This window comes from Cervus elaphus, chromosome 12 (genome assembly GCF_910594005.1).
Source record: "Cervus elaphus chromosome 12, mCerEla1.1, whole genome shotgun sequence".
NCBI classification, from domain to species: domain Eukaryota; kingdom Metazoa; phylum Chordata; class Mammalia; order Artiodactyla; family Cervidae; genus Cervus; species Cervus elaphus.
In genome coordinates, this window is record NC_057826.1 from 98,152,314 (window position 1) to 98,171,469 (window position 19,156).

A 19,156-nucleotide genomic window follows, 5' to 3' on the forward strand; every position below is an offset into this window, starting at 1 on the left:
AAGTAGTAAACTTTTATGCTCCAATTTTTGCTAGATTTTGTCATTTTGTGGCAATACAGAATAGGTGTGGTGGGTGATCACAAGCAGCACTTAGAGAGCATTTTCCATTTATTTTCTCAGAGTGATGAATTACTGAGCATCCTTACCTTACACTTGAAAACATGAAGGACGCAGCTTCTTGGGACTCCGATGCTCAAATGCTCTGTACAGTGAATAATGTACGAATAGTATGCATAATCACAGTGGCTAAAATATGTAATGCGTTTTGATTGACTTTTTGGTTATCTTTTCAAATGAATTAAATGACTACCAGGTTCAGTATAAGGTGACTGGTTCCATTATTAAAGATCTGTTTCAAGGGGTCACAAATGAAACAATTTATCAGTTTCGGTTTCTTAAAAAAATGTTGCCTGATACAGAATCAGTTCTCCTTTCTAAGAGCTAGTGTGTTCATTCTTTTCTTCTTGAAGTTAAAATCATCACACTACAAGTATCAGAATATATAGTTACCAAGCACTTTGTCAAGTATTTTTGTACGTCCTATAAGATTGTAAATTCCTTTTGCATGATTAATACCATATTATATTTATATTCCTAGAAGTTCTATTAGACTTTCAAGAAATACTCAAATGTATAAATGTTAATTTGCATAAATGTACAAATGTATAAATTCTCTGGGACCTTGGTCAAGTCTTTAAATTTTTGTGTCATTTCCTTCTGTAAAATAGGAATATGGTTCTACCTTGTGGAGTTATGAACAATGGATATTAACATATGGAAAATACCCAGCATATCTCATTGAGAGGCAAAAGACCTTTTACTACTTTCTCTCTGGTTTTAGATATGTACATCTCTAAAAATAACAATAATCATGGGCCAGAAATAGTGTTAAGCTTTCTTTAATCTCTTGAGTTTCAGTGAATCTCTGTTTCATATCTTGAACCAGGACTCTTTCTGAGAGTCTAGGAAACAGTGTCCTGAAGAATCAGAAGCTAACTGGAGTGTGCATTCTTCCATCGCTTTGTCCCCTTTGAACTCTGTCAAGAGGCATGTGAGCATGCCAGTTTTCCTAAGAACCTACTTTGCTTTATGTGATAAAGGCCTAATTTTATTCACAAAGAGTGTGTGTGTGTATGTAGCTGTCAGGATCCTGTGTCCTCCTGGCTCCCACTGTTGTTTGAAGGTAGATTTAGCCCTTGTTTATGGGACAGAATCTGTGTTTTGCTCTCGTACTTGAGTGATAGTTTGACTAGGTCTCGGCTCAAACTCATTTTCCTTCTTTATAATCAGCGTCGCTGATGAGAAATTCCGTATCAGTCTAATTCACGTTCCTTTGCAGGAAGCCGTTTTTCTGAAGTTTCTAGACTACCTTGATGTGTGTTTTCTTGGTTCGTCGTACCGAATACCACTCACTGTGCCCTTTTGATCTGGAGATTTCTTTTCTTCAACTTTTGAAAATTCTGTTATTTCTTTGATGATTTTACCCCCTCTGTTTTTCTGTTCTTTCTTTCTAGACATCCCTTAAGTCAGAGAACTATCTCTGTATCTTTTTTTTCTTGTTCTCTGTATTACCTATAGATACAGTAAGTTTAAGTGAGGTAAGTGTTAGAAAACACTCAAGCCAGAACTCAAGCCCAGATGCATACCCTTTTTTTTTCTTAATTTATTTTTGTTTTTTACTTTGTTGGGTATTCCTTTCTGCACAGGCGCTTTCTCTAATTGCAGAGAATGGGGTCTTGTTCTGCCCCACGGGCTGTAGGGAGCACAGGCTTCAGTGGTTGTGACGCGTGGGCTTAGTTACCTTCTGGGCATGTGGGATCTTCCAGCACCAGGGGTCAAATCCGAGTCTCTGCACTGGCAGGAGGATTCTTAACCGCTCTGCCGCCAGGGAAGCTCCATGACCTTTTTGAACCTCAGTTTTCCAGTTAAAGATGTTGTGAGGATGAAATTAGATATTTTTTAAAAACTCCTTAGTCTGATACACCCAAATAGTTATTGTCACATTAGCCAGTAATACTTTTTAACAAATATTTAAATGCCTGATACATGTGTCATGTTCTTCTAGATGATCCTGAGTTAGCTAGAGGACTAAGAAGACATGAAATTTATGTCAGATCAGTTTATTTATCTTCCTTGGTTCTTGTCTCATCGCAGCAAAAATTTGGAGCAGTGGACCAAAAGGTATAGAACATCAGGCAAGCTACAGCTCAGTTCAGCTCAAGCAGACACATCTTTTGTTAGTAAGATGCTCCCACAGGAGCCCTCCTCATCCTTCCTGTGGCTCCCTCTTGGCTTCCCTTTTATATGTCCAGTCCCCTCCTCTTGGATGTGCCTGGTGCAGAGTGGGGCTTGTACCCACCACCAGTCAATGACAGGAATGCAAATGGTCATTCACTCAAGGCCGATTGGCAATTTCAAGTTATATAACACAGGCTGTGTTGTTTATGCCTTCCCATGTGTCTTCCCCTAATTCCATCTTATAATTAGATGTAGAATATTCATGAGCTCTTAATGGTCCTCTAACTGCCTAAAGTTACTTGGGGAAGCCCCTATGGTGGTTTTCTATCCACTGTGTGCCCAGGGCCCCTGTGTTGAAAAGTCTGTGTGGTTATTTTGTAGCATCTGTGAGCTCTCATGGGTGTGTCTGGGATGGAGTTCAGAGATCAGCTTGCATCCCTTTCGGCCAGGCCTCCCCTTGTTTACATCTAACTTCCTAGCTAACATTTACATTTTAAAGAAGACTGTTGACAGTCACTAAATAAGCCTTCAATATGCTAAACAACAAAGACCCACCAGCTTCTGAGTCTATGCCTTTGCAGTTTTGAGCCTTAAATACAGTGATGTGAGTTATAAGATCAACTCCTATCAGTTAACCACTTGTTACCATGTTGGCTCTTGACTTTGGCTTCCCAAGAGCATTTTGCCAGAGTCCAGTCTTAAAACTTGATAGCAACAACTTGGCCCTATTCTCCTTAACATTTTTCTCCCTCCAATACCATCACTAAAATTAGCTTATTCATTTGAGCACTTTTAGCACCCAGATCTTGATTAAATAGGCCAATTTGTTGAAGATTAATCAGAAGAAATAGCATCTCCCTCTGTCCCTTGTTCCCTTGCCTTGGTCCTGGTGGGTCCTGCAGGTGCTCACCAGGGATCATTAAAAAATAGGATCAGATCTCATGTTTTTGCTAGTGGTAATACCCCGCCTGTGGAAGGGGTTCAGGATTTCTGCACTGCTTTCTCCTGCTCCTCTTGTCAAAAATGGAAGGGAGAGGGCAGCTTCTCATTGGTCGGCACCTCTGCCCCAGGTTGGCACATCGTAACCAGGAGCTGGCTTCTTCCCATGAATTCCCCCACTACTGAGGTTGCCACAGCAAAAAGTCAAGGCTTATTCTTATTTTTTAAGCTGCTTCTCAGTAAAGAATGGAAAGTTTAGCAAGAGTAGAACCTTCCACATACATGCATACTTATTCATCAAGAAAATACAATCAAATAGAATTCTAAAGTATTAATAACAGAGTCAGAGTGGGGAATGACTCGGTAAGAGCGAAGCCCAGAAGCTGTAATAAAAAATATCCTCATATTCAAGTGATTCACTGAGAAAATATATTTATAACTGACAGAGTCCTGTCATTCTTAATACAGAAGAGGTCCTGTAAATAAGAAAGAGTCACAGAAAAGGAAGTAAAAATGGGTTTTAAACTTGGAAAAATGCTTACCCTTACCTATACTAAAAGAAGTCAAATTAAAACCATAGTGATAGGGGATTCCCTTTTGGTCCGGTGGTTAGGACTCCGCACTTCTAATGCCATGAGCTGGGGTTCCATCCATGGTCTGGAAACTAAGATCCCACAAGCTGTGCAGTGTGGCCGAAAACAAGGAAGTCCATAATGATATACCATTTTTTAAACCCTAGAAATGTAAAAGAATCTTAAAAGTTTGATGAAGCATTTATATTGTCAAAGGTAGCAAAAGCATAAATTGGTACAATATCTAGTAAGGACAGTAAGTTAAAAATTTACATATCCTAGGAATTTGTCATCTACACATGCTTGCATATTTGTACAATGAAGTTATATATAAGTATATTCAATGAAGCACTGTTTATAATAGCAAAAGATTAGAAAGACCCTAAATGGGAAAAAAAAAAGACCCTAAATGCCATCTAACATAGAACCAGTTATTATTTATTCTTTTATGGATTCATAAATATCTTTGCAGCTAGCAAAAAACCACATAGGACCTTTTTATATTCTGATACAAGAATGATCTCCAAGATAGACTTTTAAGTGGTAAAAAGTTATAAGACAACACAGATAATAATATGCTATTATTTATGTTTTAAAATGTACATGTACATATGCACACATATATTCTTTCATTTTTATAGAATGTCTCTGGAAATATATAAGAATAATAGTGGTCGCTTAGGGAAGGAGTCACAAAAAAGGACATAGATCATATACTTCTTGTACCTACTGATTTTTTCCTCTTAACCCTTTATTTTGCACTTATGTTTATATTGATCAGATACGGAGTATTGATATAGAATATTGATATAGGTTGTTATTGAGGACATCATCAATTGGGTTGTCAGAAATTATGTAACAAGTTCATCTTCAGATTCCAAGCCTAAGAAAATGTTTCTCTCCCTCAGAACAACCTCCTGTTATTACACAGTGATAATATATTTTGACTAATAAGAAGCTGAAAGCTACGTGCAATAGTTCCCTATACTCTAAATTTATTTTTTGTGTAATTACTGCTTTTCTTTGCTCCTTTATTATACTTTTTATTCTTACATCTGAGTTTTATTAAATCTGTACTTTTTACTGTATACCAACATCAAATTCTTAGACTCTAAATGTGAAGAAAACATTTGGTTGAAATGTAAATGTTCTAGTAAGAATGGTTGCCATCTTATTTAGCTGAAAAAGTTTAAAACTTTTAATATTCAAATTTTAATGACTGTAATCTAAGTCCCACCTTCAGAAATCTAAAATTAGTAAAATTCTCACTTATTCATTATATTACTTTAAATAGAAAACATTACAGTTATAGCTTATGAGAGTTGCTGTTATGTGCTCCATATTAGCATTGTGTAAACTTAACTTTTTTTGAAAAACAGATCATTGCTTCTTGCTGACCTTGACAAAGAAGAAAAGGAAAAAGACTGGTATTATGCTCAACTTCAGAATCTCACTAAAAGAATAGATAGCCTTCCTTTAACTGAAAATGTAAGTAACTTGACAAAATAACTTATTTTTATATCTGAAAGTGTATCTAAGTTTATAGCTATATAGTTATCTGTAAAGTGTAATATGTTTTATCCAACTTCAACATAAATATATAGTCAATGAATTTTATATATAAAGATGATAAAACTAAAAGATTCAGAATTCAGCTAGGTGTTTTATTATTAGACGTGTTGAATTACCAAAGATACTCTGTGGAGATGTTTATTACCATCTGTCTGTTTTTTGACCTATATCGCAGGACTTGTGCCACATGGGTTTGCAGTGAAAGTATCTTTGAGATAACCTGAGTCCTGTTCTAGGCATTGTAAATGACAGTAGCTGTTGGCACAGATGTTAGGGCTTTTTGCAAGCACTAAAAGTTGTTTGTTTTGCTAATATAACTATGTAAAAAATAACTTAATTCTGTCAGCCTCTCCCTCCCCACCCAAGCTCTCCAAGTCAGCTGTTCTATTCATGGGGTGACACGTATAAGAACATTTCTGAAATACATTAATAATTTTAAATAAGACTGTATTTTAACTGTTACCCATAAATTTTAAAACAATTTTTTAGAAATAGGCCAATTAAAATGAATCTTCCACTCTTAGCTTAGATTTTTCATTTTCTAATAAAGTTTTGAGAGGACATTATAAAAGAAAAAGTAACAACGAAGGAAAAACCTTTTCCAGAACACACAGTTAATCACATTCCTGCGTGGGTGGGCATTGTCTGGCGGGAGCTAGAACTAGAAACTTCAGTGCTCAGCCTCCTGAGCACAAACTTATCCAGGTTTGTGAGAGGGAAAGAATCTCCCTTCCTGACAATGTCGTTAACATCCTTTTGGGAGCTAAGGAGACACCACAAATGAAAGAACAGTTCATAGAGAGTGTTGACGCATGAGGATTAGGAACTCAGGAGGGTTTGGAGGGATCGTTGCTCTTAATATTAAAGCACTGTTTTGCTTAACATTCACTTTGGTAATTAAAATGTACAGTATTTAGAGTCTGGCTGTCTGCATGCAGTTGTGTATGAAACAGTTCACGAGCAATTGGTTAATACCTGAAACAAAGATCAGTTGTCAGCTCATTCCCGTATTAATTTACCATATAGTCAGTCACATTTATTTAAGAGGATATGTAAGACATTATAGACCATTAGGCAACATTAGCAAATGTAAATTGCTTATATTTTATAAATATTTTTAAATTCACAAAATTTTTATTTTATATTGGGAAGGCAGGTTAAGAATGCTTTCATATGGAAATACTTATCAGGTTACTAGGCATTGCTTAAAACATCAGATATAAACCACGTTATTGTAATATAATATGTCATCTTCAGCCTTTTGTGCAAAGGATTTTTGGAAGTGGAGGACAAATAAGTGTAGTTAAAACATGACTCACAGCATGCAGACTATTTCAGCTGTGTTGCAACACATAATGTGGATATGCCTATAGGAACGCATTCTGCATATGTCGTCTGTATATTGCAAGGGAAAAGGGTGAAAGCTCCTCTAACTTACCTGACAACACAGTTTGGGATTCTTAGGCCTACAGAATGCTATTCTGAGTCAGACACATACACATGCAGCTTTTGTCTGTGTGTGTGTGTGTGTGTGTGTGTGTGTATGTGTATGTAGGATCTTAGTTTCTGATCAGGGATCAGACCTTCACCCTTGACAGTGAGTGCGTGGAGTCCTAACCCCTGGACCTCCAGGGAATTGTCCACATGCAGAATGCTGTTCTGAGTCAGACACATACACATGCAGCTTTTGTCTGTGTGTGTGTGTGTGTGTGTGTGTGTGTGTGTGTGTGTGTATGTAGGATCTTAGTTTCTGATCAGGGATCAGACCTTCACCCTTGACAGTGAGTGCGTGGAGTCCTAACCCCTGGACCTCCAGGGAATTGTCCACATGCAGCTTTTTATTGGACTTACAGAGCATGAAAAATCTACAGCACTTCCTTATTCCCTTCATGGTCTGTTATAACTGTCACCGATTATTTTGTCCAGCTGTTCTTTTAGCCTTGGAGCATGTCTTTGTAAGTTTCTTTGCCTTCTCCTTTTCTTCATTTTTTAACCTAGCAGTTACCACAGCATCTGGAATTGTAGTTAGAGGGCTAATAAAGTTTTGAATGCACTAACACCCGCTCCATGAAGAAGTACTTTTTTTGGTTTGTTTCAGCTTTGGTTCATATTTATATTTTTACCAAAAAGTTTGTGTTATCTTGCAATTTATTATTATATAAAAGCTTTTCTTTATTCTATCTTCTTTATTTTACATGTGGGAAAGTTCTCTCCATTTAGTCTACATGTACATAAGAATCCTGAAGTGAGGTATAAACTTAAGGATGATGGACCTGATTCTTGATTTTTCTGTTTTGTCCACATTAATATTCTAATTTTTAACAATTCAAAGTAGTGCTTCTTCAGGGCAGAAGAATTGTAAGGTAACTGAAAATAGGCTTACCCTAACTAGATAAATATATATATTTTAAAGAGCTAGTACAATTTAATTAAAACTATTTGTGACTGTGGGGCAATAAAAGTGTTTCAACTCTTCGCTTCACATCAGAAAGCCAGGCTGAGCCTAGCACTGATCATCAAGTTTTAGGACTTCTTAGAGTAAAAAATAATTTTCTTATGATAACTTACGTATTTGTTTATTCATTTTCTTTATGGATACTTATATGCTTTTTTATTTTTACTGATAAATACAAGATATTAACATTTCCATCTTATTCGTGGTTTTAGTTTTCCTTACAAACAGATATGACCAGAAGGCAGTTGGAATATGAGGCAAGGCAAATCAGAGTCGCAATGGAAGAACAACTAGGTACTTGCCAGGATATGGAAAAACGAGCACAGGTAACATATTTATTATTAAACTATGAAACAGTAGTAGCTAGATTTCTATGAAGAATCTAATGAATTACAGCTCTGTTAACTTTGGTTAAGTTTTATTCTTAAAGATATTTTAAAGTCTGTCTTTACTTTGGCACTAGTTCAAAACAAGAATAGTTTACTATGGCTGCTGGGAAGCATAACCAGTATTCACATAATTCTGCCTTCATATTTCAATTCTCTGATACTGTTCTGCTATGCCTTGGAATTATAAGAGGGAAGAAGAATTCAATTCTGGTCATCTTATTAGTTGCTAGCTAACTTCAGTTATCCTTTGAGATTTTTACTTCTGTGTTTGTGTAATGAAAAAAGGAAAGTCTCACTCAAGGAGAGAAACATATAAAAAGAACCTTGGGAAGAGAAACAAATTGGATGGAGAACATTCCCATGTTTCTACCCTCAACTATGTAAAGAAAGAATATTGGCATAAGAAAGGATTTCTTAAGACATTAGACTAACTATAAAGACTGGTAAAATTCTACTATTTTAAAATTAAGAATTTATCTTTATTAGGTACCTTAAAGAAAATGAAAAGGGGAAAAAGCATGTTTGGGAATTCCCTGTCTGTCCATTGGTTTGGACTCAGTGCTGTTACTGCCAGGCCCTGAGTTCAGTCTGTGGTCAGAGAACTGAGATCCCACAAGCCAAATGGCACGGCCAAAAGGGGGAAAAAAAGGTGAAAAGATAAGTTACGTATTGGGAGAAGGTATTTATCACCATATAAGTGTTATGGAATCAAGAATATACAATGAATTTCCAAAGATACTTTAAATTATATGATACAATTAATACAGATTTAGTGTTCGTAACAGTTGGTGTTTAATGAAATTATTTTAAAATACCAGGCAGATTTTCTTTGTTTGTTGATAGAAAAACTATGAGAAATTTTACTCTGGTTTATATGAATTTACGTTTTTAGAATGTGAATATATGGAATACTGTATACATGTTTTTCTATATCTGTTAATGTGTTTGTTTTTAGAGGTTCTTAAGAAATGAGATGTTGATATGAAAATTTCTGTATTAATATATAAATATAAATAAGTATATTCCAGACAGCTTACTGTAGAATAGATTAACTTGAGTTCTTTCTTGGCCATTTTGTCCAGATATGTGCAGATGTATTCATTTTAATTTTGTTTTGGAATACAGTGTTCTTTTGCTAGTTAATATTCTAAGGAATTTTTAGTCCATATTTTATAAATACAGCAAACATTCATTTATTCTGGAAATATATTAAGGTTAGGGCTAAAGAAATATTGTACAGAAAGCAAAAAGGGAAGTATTTGTAGTACATATGAGGAGTTAATATCCCTAATATACAGGGAGCACCTACAAATCAATTGAAAACAAGACAACCAAAGAGGAAAATAATCAGAAGGTATGAGTAGTCCCATCATAAAAGTACAACTGGTTAATCAATCATTGTGAAAATATACTTAAACATCACTAGTCATCAAGGAAAAGTAACATACAATAATGTTGTTTTTTGTTAGTGGTGGTGGTTTCTTGTTTGGTTAGTTAATTTTCTGCCTATCAGACTGGCAAAAGCTTTAAAGTTTAGTGTCATGTAATACTGGTGAGATTTTGAGAGATTGTAATACGAAGTGTTGTCGTCTGCCTGTTGTAAGAATAAACTGGTACAATCCTGAAGGACTCTGTAGCACTACCTGTCAAAGTTAAAATGTTTGTACCCTCTGACATAGCAATTCTGTAAGACTTTCAGAATATGTCCTCCAGGAATGTTGAGTTAAAGCAGGAAGAATATAAGTATAGATTTTATGCTATTCATCACAACACTGTAAGACACAGAGAGAGACGATTTCAGTGTCCATCATTTGGGTAGTTATTAAATTATTAAATTAGTAGTATGCAGCTGTTATAAACATTAATAATTAGATAATGGGAATAATGAAAATAATTGTCCATAGTAATTCTTTCCCTTGTAACTCTGCTTGAGTGACTCAACATGCAAGACTAGAATGGTCAGCTAATGAACATGAGAGTGAATTCCAAGAAGGCCTGAGGCCATGAGAAAAAAGTGTGCTACCTCCTTTGCAAGGAAAAAAGATGGATAAAAATTCCAAGTAAAATAAAAATAGAGTAAAAGTTTTTTTAAAAACAATTATGTACCAGAAACAGAAGCCAACATTATATTAGATTGAGAAAATAGAGAAATAATTAGATTATTACCATTGCAGTCATTAACATGGTTTGCCACTTGCTCTCATCACTATTACTTAACTTTGTTTGGAGGTTCCACTAATTCAGGTAGAAAGAAAACAAATTGTTTAACTACTGCACTATTTTCCAACTAGAAGGGAAGAGAGCAAATAATTGTCATTTGTAAATTACATTGTTGTCTACCTAGAAAAACCATGGTGAAGAGCCAAAAAGTATTTCAGCTAATGAGAGAACTCAGTAGGGTGGCTGGAGTTAAGATACATTAGGGTTTCTCTATTAGCAATGGCTACCATTTGGAAATGGAAATTGGGTAGAAGGATCTCTTCATAATGACAGGAAACTTTAAAATACCAAAAACAGACCACATGAAGAAAAATATAAAATTGCTAAAGGACACACTATGGGGCCCTAAAAGTAGAAAAGCCTGTGTGGCTGTCTGCATTGTATTTGTGTTATCTGGCTGCAGCGACGCCAGGGATATCGCAGAAGAGGGGCCAACTAAGATTGTCAGGGTCCTGCAGGGTATGGAGGAGTGAAGTGAGTAGTCAGACCACTCTTGCTGTCTGTACGTCCTGTGAATGCCTGCTTCCCCTGCACCCTGCATACAAGCCCGACCTTCCCACACACTTGCCCCTGGCCCCAGCTGTTGTCTGCTGATCACTGGGGCAGTGAAGGGCATTCCCCCTCTGCTGCTTTCCCTGGTAACTGATGAGCCAGCCTGACATCACTCTGTAACTGGCACACTCTGCTTCCACCCAAGAGGGAAGCCTGCTGCGAGTCCTGCCTGCCATCGTCACAAGTGGTAGGGTATCACTCCAGGACTTTGTTTCAGGTGTGTAAGATCCCCCTTCCTTTAAACCACTGATGTCTCTGTTGCTAAAAATATAAGATCCCTGGGTGAGAAGATTTTAATATCCTAATAATGTGTCTTTCTTTAAAAAGTTGATATAGAAATATAATATGATTCCAGTCATAATCTTAATTTTTTTAGAGCCCGGAGAAATGATTTTTAAGTTTGTAAAGTAAGAATTTCCAAAAGTATTTAAGAAAATTATAATGAGTGAGGATTTACCTTACCATTTGGTAAAATTTACTGTAAAGGTGTTGGCAGTAATCACAGTATGATATTAATAGCACAGGAATAGACGTAGGCAAATAGAACAGAATAGAGACTAGAAAAAGATATAAGAAAATCTGGAATCTTTTAATGACAGAAGTTGCAAGTTTGGGGCGGGGGGAAATGGTAAATAACTCAGTGAGAACATAGATGATAACTGGGAACCTTTCTGGTGGTGATTGTTTTTTAGTCACTAAGTCATGTCCGATTCTTTCGTGATCCTGTGAACTGTAGGCCGTCAGGCTTCTCTGTCCATGGGATTTCTCAGGCAAGAATACTGGAATGGGTCACCATTTCCTTCTCCAGGGGATCTTCCTGACCCAGGGATTGAACCCACATCTCCTGCATTGACAGGCAGATTCTTTACCACTAAGCCACCAGGGAAGCCCTATCTAGTAGTAGAGAAATTAAATTAGATCCCTACCTCACATCTTGTACATGAACAGTTACAGGTGAGTTAAATATCTAAATGTAAAAAATAAAATTAATAGAAGAAAATATAGGACAAGAGAGATCTTAATTAAGAATGGAAACTCAAAAGCAATAGGAGGGGACAGGATTTATTTTGTAAAATTTTAAAGCATTCATCCTGCAGGGAAAAAAAATACAGGAAACTATTTGTGACACATCAAGGGGGAAAGGTTTAATATCCCTGTATGTAAGAATTCTACAAACTAAGAAGAAAAAGACAACTCTTTTTATATGGGCAGAGGAGGTAATCATTCAGTTTATTGAAAAGAAAATGCAGATGACCAATAAAACACATGCAAATAACTGTTGAACAGTTTTGGGGAAATTGAAACAAAATCCACTCTTGCCCATGCCTATTTGAATTAGCCTCTGCCTGTCTCCATTAACAGTTTGGTTATTTATTTATTTGTTTCTTTATTTGTTCAACACAAATTTGGGCTCATAGTATGGTGCTCCCTACTCTCCTCTATGCATGTAAGAAAAGGTTGGATAAAAGTACATCAGCTTGTTCATAAGAGCTTTTTCTGGGAATTGGGGATTGGTAGGGCAAAAGTTACTTATACTTCTGTGCTCCTGTAATGTTTTATAAATACATGGATGACATAGTTGTGTGTAGCTTTACCTGTTTTCTGCTTGACATATATTTAGGTTGTTTATAATTTCTCCCTGTTAAAACAACTCTGATAAACATACTTATCCATATCCTATAAACGTGCACAAAAGTTTTTCTAGGTCAAGAGTCTTTTTCTTAGAGGGCTGTATGGTAAGTAGTTTAGACTTTGTGAGCCATGTGGTCTGTTGCAACTACTCAACTCTGCCTTTGTAGCAAGAAAGCAACCATAGACAACAGTATATGAGCAAATGAGCTGACTGTGTTTCAGTAAAACGTAATTCATAAACAGATGACTGGCAAGCCTTAACTTGCTGACCTCTGCTCTAGTACACATACCTGAAAGCATAACTGTTGGTCCTAAGGTAGCAGTGTTCTGAATAGTGTTTGCCAGATTGCCCTCAAAATGATTTTATCAGTTTACATTCCTCCCGGTAGTATGTGAGAATTCTGTTTCCTTTGACTGTTGTTTTCTTTTTTTCCTTCAGAAATTGTGAGTCAAACTTTATAATTAACAATCAATGAGCATATGAAACATTATCTTGTCATTTAGTTTATACTTTCATGAGTACTACTGAAGTTGAATATCTTTTCATATATGTGTTAGACTTTTAATATTTTCTTTTTGCTGTTTTTTTCATATTGTTAGATGTCTTATTCATTTATATTTGAGAGATATTTTAATATACTCTTAATACCCATCTGTTATACATGATGTATTTCATAACTGTTCCCTGCCAAATCTGTTACCTACTTTAGCTTAATGATAACAAAAAATTAGTTTTTATTGTAATGCTAAATTAGTTATATTGTTGTATTTGTGCTTTCTTCGACCTATTTTTACATCTTTTCCTATCTTTAAATACAACCTCATTTTTTTTCTAGTAAGTCTAATGTTTTACTTTTCAATTAGATCTTTAATCCATCTCAAATTTGCTATTATATATGTTTTAGAGGTCAGTAAGTCAGTTCAGTTGCTCAGTGATGTCCGACTCTTTGCGACCCCATGAACCGCAGCATGCCAGGCCTCCCTGTCCATCACCAACTCCCGGAGTCCACCCAAACCCATGTCCATTGAGTCAGTGATGCCATCCAGCCATCTCATCCTCTGTCATCCCCTTCTCCTCCCACCCTCAATCTTTCCCAGCATCAGGGTCATTTCAAATGACTCATTTCTTCACATCAGGTGGCCAAAGTATTGGAGTTTCAGCTTCAACATCAGTCCTTCCAATGAATACACAGGACTGATCTCCTTCAGGATGGACTGGTTGGATCTCCTTGCAGTCCAAGGGACTCTCAAGAGTCTTCTCCAACACCACAGTTCAAAAGCATCAATTCTTCAGCGCTCAACTTTCTTTATAATCCAACAATCCATACATGACCATTGGAAAAACCATAGCCTTGACTAGACGGATGTTTGTTGGCAAACTAGTATCTCTACGTTTTAATATGCTGTCTAGGTTGGTCATAACTTTCCTTCTAAGGAGTAAGTGTCTTTTAATTTCATGGCTGCAATCACCATCTGCAGTGATTTTGGAGCCCCAAAAAATAAACTCAGCCACTGTTTCCCCAGCTATTTTCCATGAAGTGATGGGACCAGATGCCATGATCTTAGTTTTCTGAATGTTGAGCTTTAAGCCAACTTTTTCACTCCCCTCTTTCACTTTCATCAAGAGGCTCTTTAGTTCTTCACTTTCTGCCATAAGGGTGGTGTCATCTGCATATCTGAGGTTATTGATATTTCTCCCGGCAGTCTTGATTCCAGCTTGTGCTTCATCCAGCCCAGCGTTTCTCATGATGTACTCTGCACATTAGTTAAATAAGCAGGGTGACAATATACAGCCTTGATGTACTCCTTTTCCTATTTGGAACCAGTCTGTTGTTCCATGTTCAGTTCTAACTGTTGTTTACTGACCTGCATATAGGTTTCTCAAGAGGCAGGTCAGGTGGTCTGGTATTCCCATCTCAGAATTTCCACAGTTTGTGGTGATCTACACAGTCAGAGGCTTTGGCATAGTCAATAAAGCAAAAATAAATGTTTTTCTGGAACTCTCTTGCTTTTTCAATGATCCAGCAGATGTTGGCAATTTGATCTCTGGTTCCTCTGCCTTTTCTAAAACCAGCTTGAACATCTGGAAGTTCACAGTTTACTTATTGTTGAAGCCTGGCTTGGAGAATTTTGAGCATTACTTTACCAGCGTGTGAGATGAGTGCAATTGTGCGGTAGTTTGAGCATTCTTTGGCGTTGCCTTTCTTTGGGATTGGAATGAAAAGGGACCTTTTCCAGTCCGGTGGCCACTGCTGAGTTTTCCAGATTTGCTGACATATTGAGTGTAGCACTTTCATAGCATCATCTTTTAGTTTTAGAGGTAGGAATCTAATTATATATATATATATATAAACACTCATGCATATGATTTTTAAATGTGTGTATATATTTAGTATATGTTATATGCAGTACAGTTTCTACTCAATAATTATATAATCAGTGACATACACACACATACAAATACACACAGATAGACATATATTTATGTTGTTAGCTGAATTTCCCACTAACATTTATTGGATGCATCTCTGTTTCCCCATGGATTAGTGATGCTGTTTGTGGCACATGAGAAGTTGTATTTGCTGAATATTTGTGAACTCTGCTCCATTAGTCTGTTTTAGCTTCTCTGGATACCACACTTGTTTTATTTGCTATAATTTTATTAATCTTAAGTCTTGTAGTATGAGTCCTACTTATTTACATTTGTAAAAATGTGTTTATATTCTGTTTCATTACTCTTTTATTTGAAATTTAGTATCAGCTTATTTTATTCAAGGAAAAACCTTATTGACTTTTGATTAGATATACATTGAATTTATAAATTAATTTCAGGAGAATTTATATCTTTACAGTATGAAGATTGGATCTTGGTTGAAAGGTTGGTCTCTGGATTCTAATTCCCTGGCACTTATCAGCACGGTGATCTTGTTTAAACTCTGCCTCAGTTTTCTCATTGGTAAAATGTAGAAAATGATTCCCTGTAAAAAATATAAGGATTAAATGAGTTAATATGCATAAAACCCTTGGAGTTTAGCAAATTCCAAGCAAATATTAGGTATTGTTACTCGTTTTGTATCTCTCCATTCATTTGGGTCTTATTTTATGCCCTTCAGAAAAGTTTTACAACATTCTTCATAAAATTCTTGTTGTTCAATTGTTAAGTCATGTCCAACTCTTTGCAACCTCATGGTCTACAGCATACCAGGCTTCCCTGTCCTTCACTTTCTCCCACAGTTTGCTCAAATTCATGTCCAGTGAGTCTGTGATGCTATCCAAAGGTCTCATCCTCTGTTGCCCATATTCTTCATGAAACTTTTTTTTTTTTCATATTCTTCATGATACTCTTATGCATCTTTTTTTTTTCATTTATTCCTAAATATCTTAGTTTTTGTTGCTACTGTGAATGGGATTTTCTCTAGTTACATTACTAAATTTGATTTCCTGAACTCTTTTGTTAGATTGTCTCAGTAGTTTAAGATTTCCTTGGATTTTCCATTTCGATGTTAAATTGTCTCCAAGTAATGACAGTTTTGTCTTTTCCAGTCCTTTTTTCCCTCTTTGTATTATATAAGAAATGTAATACATCTTTGAATAAAGCAATGATAATTGGTCTTCTTCATCTTGCCTTGGCTTTAAAGAGAATTCTGAAATTTCACGATTAAGTATGTTGTTTACTTAAGGTTTTTGATACCATTTATCACGTTAAGGAATTTACCTTCTATTCCTAATTTCTTGAGAGCTGTCCTGAATTCATTCTGAACTATTCAGTTCACTTCTGTTCAGTCGCTCAGTTTTGTCGGACTCTGCAACCCCATGGACTGCAGCACACCAGGCCTCCCTGTCCATCACCAGCTCCCGGAGTTTACTCAAGCTCATGTCCATTAAGTCAGTGTTGCCATCCAACCATCTCATCCTCTGTTGTCCCCTTCTCTTCCCGCCTTCAGTCTTTCCAGCATCAGGGTCTTTAAATGAGTCAGTTCTTCACATCAGGTGGCCAAAGTATTGGAGTTGAATCTTCAGTGTCAGTCCTTCCAATGAATATTCAGGACTGATTTCCTTTAGGATGGACTGGTTGGATCTCCTTGCAGTCCAAGGGACTCTCAAGAGTGTTCTCCAACACCACAGTTCAAAAGCATCTATGCTTCGGCACTCAGCTTTCTTTAAGTCCTACTCTTATATCCATGCATGACTACTGGAAAAGCCATAGCTTTGACTAGCCGGGCCTTTGTTGGAAAAGTGATGTTTCTGCTTTTTAATGTGCTGTCTAGGTGGGTCATAAATTTTCTTCCAAGGAGCAACCGTCTTTCCTTTCACGGCTGCAGTCACCATCTGCAGTGATTTTGGAGCCCAAAAAAATAAAGTCTGTCACTGTTTCCATTGTTTCCCCCATCTATTTGCCATGAAGTGATGGGACCAGATGCCATGATCTTAATTTTGATGTTGAGTTTAAAGCCAACTTTCTCACTCTCCTCGTTCACTTTTATTAACAGGCTCTTTAGTTCTTCTTCACTTTGTGCCATAAGGGTGGTGTCATCTGCATATCTGAGGTTATTGATATTTCTCCCAGCAATCTTGATTCCAGTTTGTGCTTCTTCCAGCACAGCGTTTCCCATGATGTACTCTGCATAGAAGTTAAATAAGCAGAGTGACATTATACAGCCTTGATGTACTCATTTTCCTATTTGGAACCAGTCTGTTGTTCCATGTACAGTTTTAACTGTTGCCTCCTGACCTGTATACAGATTTCTCAAGAGGCAGGTCAGGTGGTCTGGTATTCCCATCTCTTTCAGAATTTGCCAGTTTGTTGTGATCCACACAGTCAAAGGCTTTGGCATAGTCAATAAAGCAGAAATAAATGTTTTTTCTGGAACTCTCTTGCTTTCTCGATGAGTCAGCAGGTGTTGGCAATTTGATCTCTGGTTCCTCTGCCTTTTCTAAATCCAGTTTGAACATCTGGAAGTTCATGGTTCACATACTGTTGAAGTCTGGTTTGGAGAATTTTGAGCATTACCTTGCTAGCATGTGAGATGAGTGCAATTGTGTGGTAGTTTGAGCATTCTTCAGCATTGCCTTTCTTTGGGATTGGAATGAAAACTGACCTTTTCCAGTCCTGCAGCCACTGTTGAGTTTTCCAAATTTGCTATCATATTGAGTGCAACACTTGCATAGCATCGTCTTTGAGGATTTGAAATAGCTCAACTGGAATTCCATCACCTCCACTAGCTTTGTTCATAATGATGCTTCCTAGGGCCCACCTGACTTCACATTCCAGGATGTCTGCTCTAGGTGAGTGATCATATCATTTTGATCATCTGGGTTGTGAAGATCTTTTTTTGTACAGTTCTTCTGTGTATTCTTGCCACCTCTTCTTAAAATATTCTGCTTCTGTTAGGTCCATACCATTTCTGTCCTTTATTGTGCCCATCTTTGCATGAAATATTCCCTTGGTATCTCTAATTTTCTTGACGAAATCTCAAGTCTTTCCCTTTCTGTTGTTTTCCTCTATTTCTTTGCATTGATCATTGAGGAAGGCTTTCTTGTCTCTCCTTGCTATTCATTGGAACTCTGCATTCAAATGAGTGTATCTTTCCTTTTCTCCTTTGCCTTTCACTTCTCTTCACAGCTATTTGTAAGGCCTTCTCAGACAACCATTTTGCCTTTTTGCATTTCTTTTTCTTGGGGATGGTCTTGCTCCCTGTCTCCTGTACAATGTCACAAACCTCCGTCCATAGTTCCTCAGGCTCTCTGTCTATCAGATCTAATCTCTTGAATCTGTTTCTCACTTCCACTGCATAGTCGTAAGGGATTTGATTTAGGTCATATCTGATTGGTCTGGTAGTTCTTCCCTACTTTCTTCAGTTTAAGTCTGAATTTGGCAATAAGGAGTTCATGATCTGAGCCACAGTCAGCTCCCGGTCGTGTTTTAGCAGACTGTATAGAGCTTCTCCATCTTTGGATACAAAGAATATAATCAGTCTGATTTCAGTGTGGACCATCTGGTGAAAACCATGTGTAGAGTCTTCTCTTGTGTTACTGGAAGAGAGAGTTTGCTATGATCAGTGCGTTCTCTTGGCAAAACTCTATTAGCCTTTGTCCTGCTTCATTCTGTACTCCAAGGCCAAGTTTGCCTGTTACTCCAGGTGTTTCTTGACTTCCTACTTTGCATTCCAGTCCCATGTAATGAAAAGAACATCTTTTTTTGGGTGTTAGTTCTAGAAGGTCTTGTAGGTCTTCATAGAACTGTTCAACTTCAGCTTCTTCAGCATTACTGGTCGGGGCATAGACTTGGATTACCATGATACTGAATGGTTTGCCTTGGAAACGAACAGAGATCATTCTGTCGTTTTTGAGACTGCACCCAAGCATTTCAGGTGCTTTTGTTGACTATGACATTTCTTCTAAGGGATTGTTTCACACAGTAGTAGATATAATGGTCATCTGAATTAAATTCACCCATTCCAATCCATTTTAGTTTGCTGATTCCTAAATTGTTGACGTTCACTCTTGCCATCCCCTGTTTGACCACTTCCAGTTTGCCTTGATTCATGGACCTAGCATTCCTATGCAGTATTGCTCTATCAGCATTG

General features: G+C 36.8%; 1 protein-coding gene across 12 annotated transcripts in view; it reads left to right on the plus strand.

Annotated features, from left to right (window-relative positions):
- APC (APC regulator of WNT signaling pathway) overlaps window positions 1-19,156 on the plus strand; it is a 129,421-nt gene that overhangs the window by 63,742 nt on the left and 46,523 nt on the right. For all 12 annotated transcript variants that reach the window (XM_043920183.1, XM_043920187.1, XM_043920179.1 and 9 more), the window contains 2 exons: window positions 5,129-5,237; window positions 7,989-8,102. In XM_043920183.1, coding sequence (XP_043776118.1) covers window positions 5,129-5,237; window positions 7,989-8,102 — 223 coding nt within the window. The remainder of the gene's footprint in view (window positions 1-5,128; window positions 5,238-7,988; window positions 8,103-19,156) is intronic.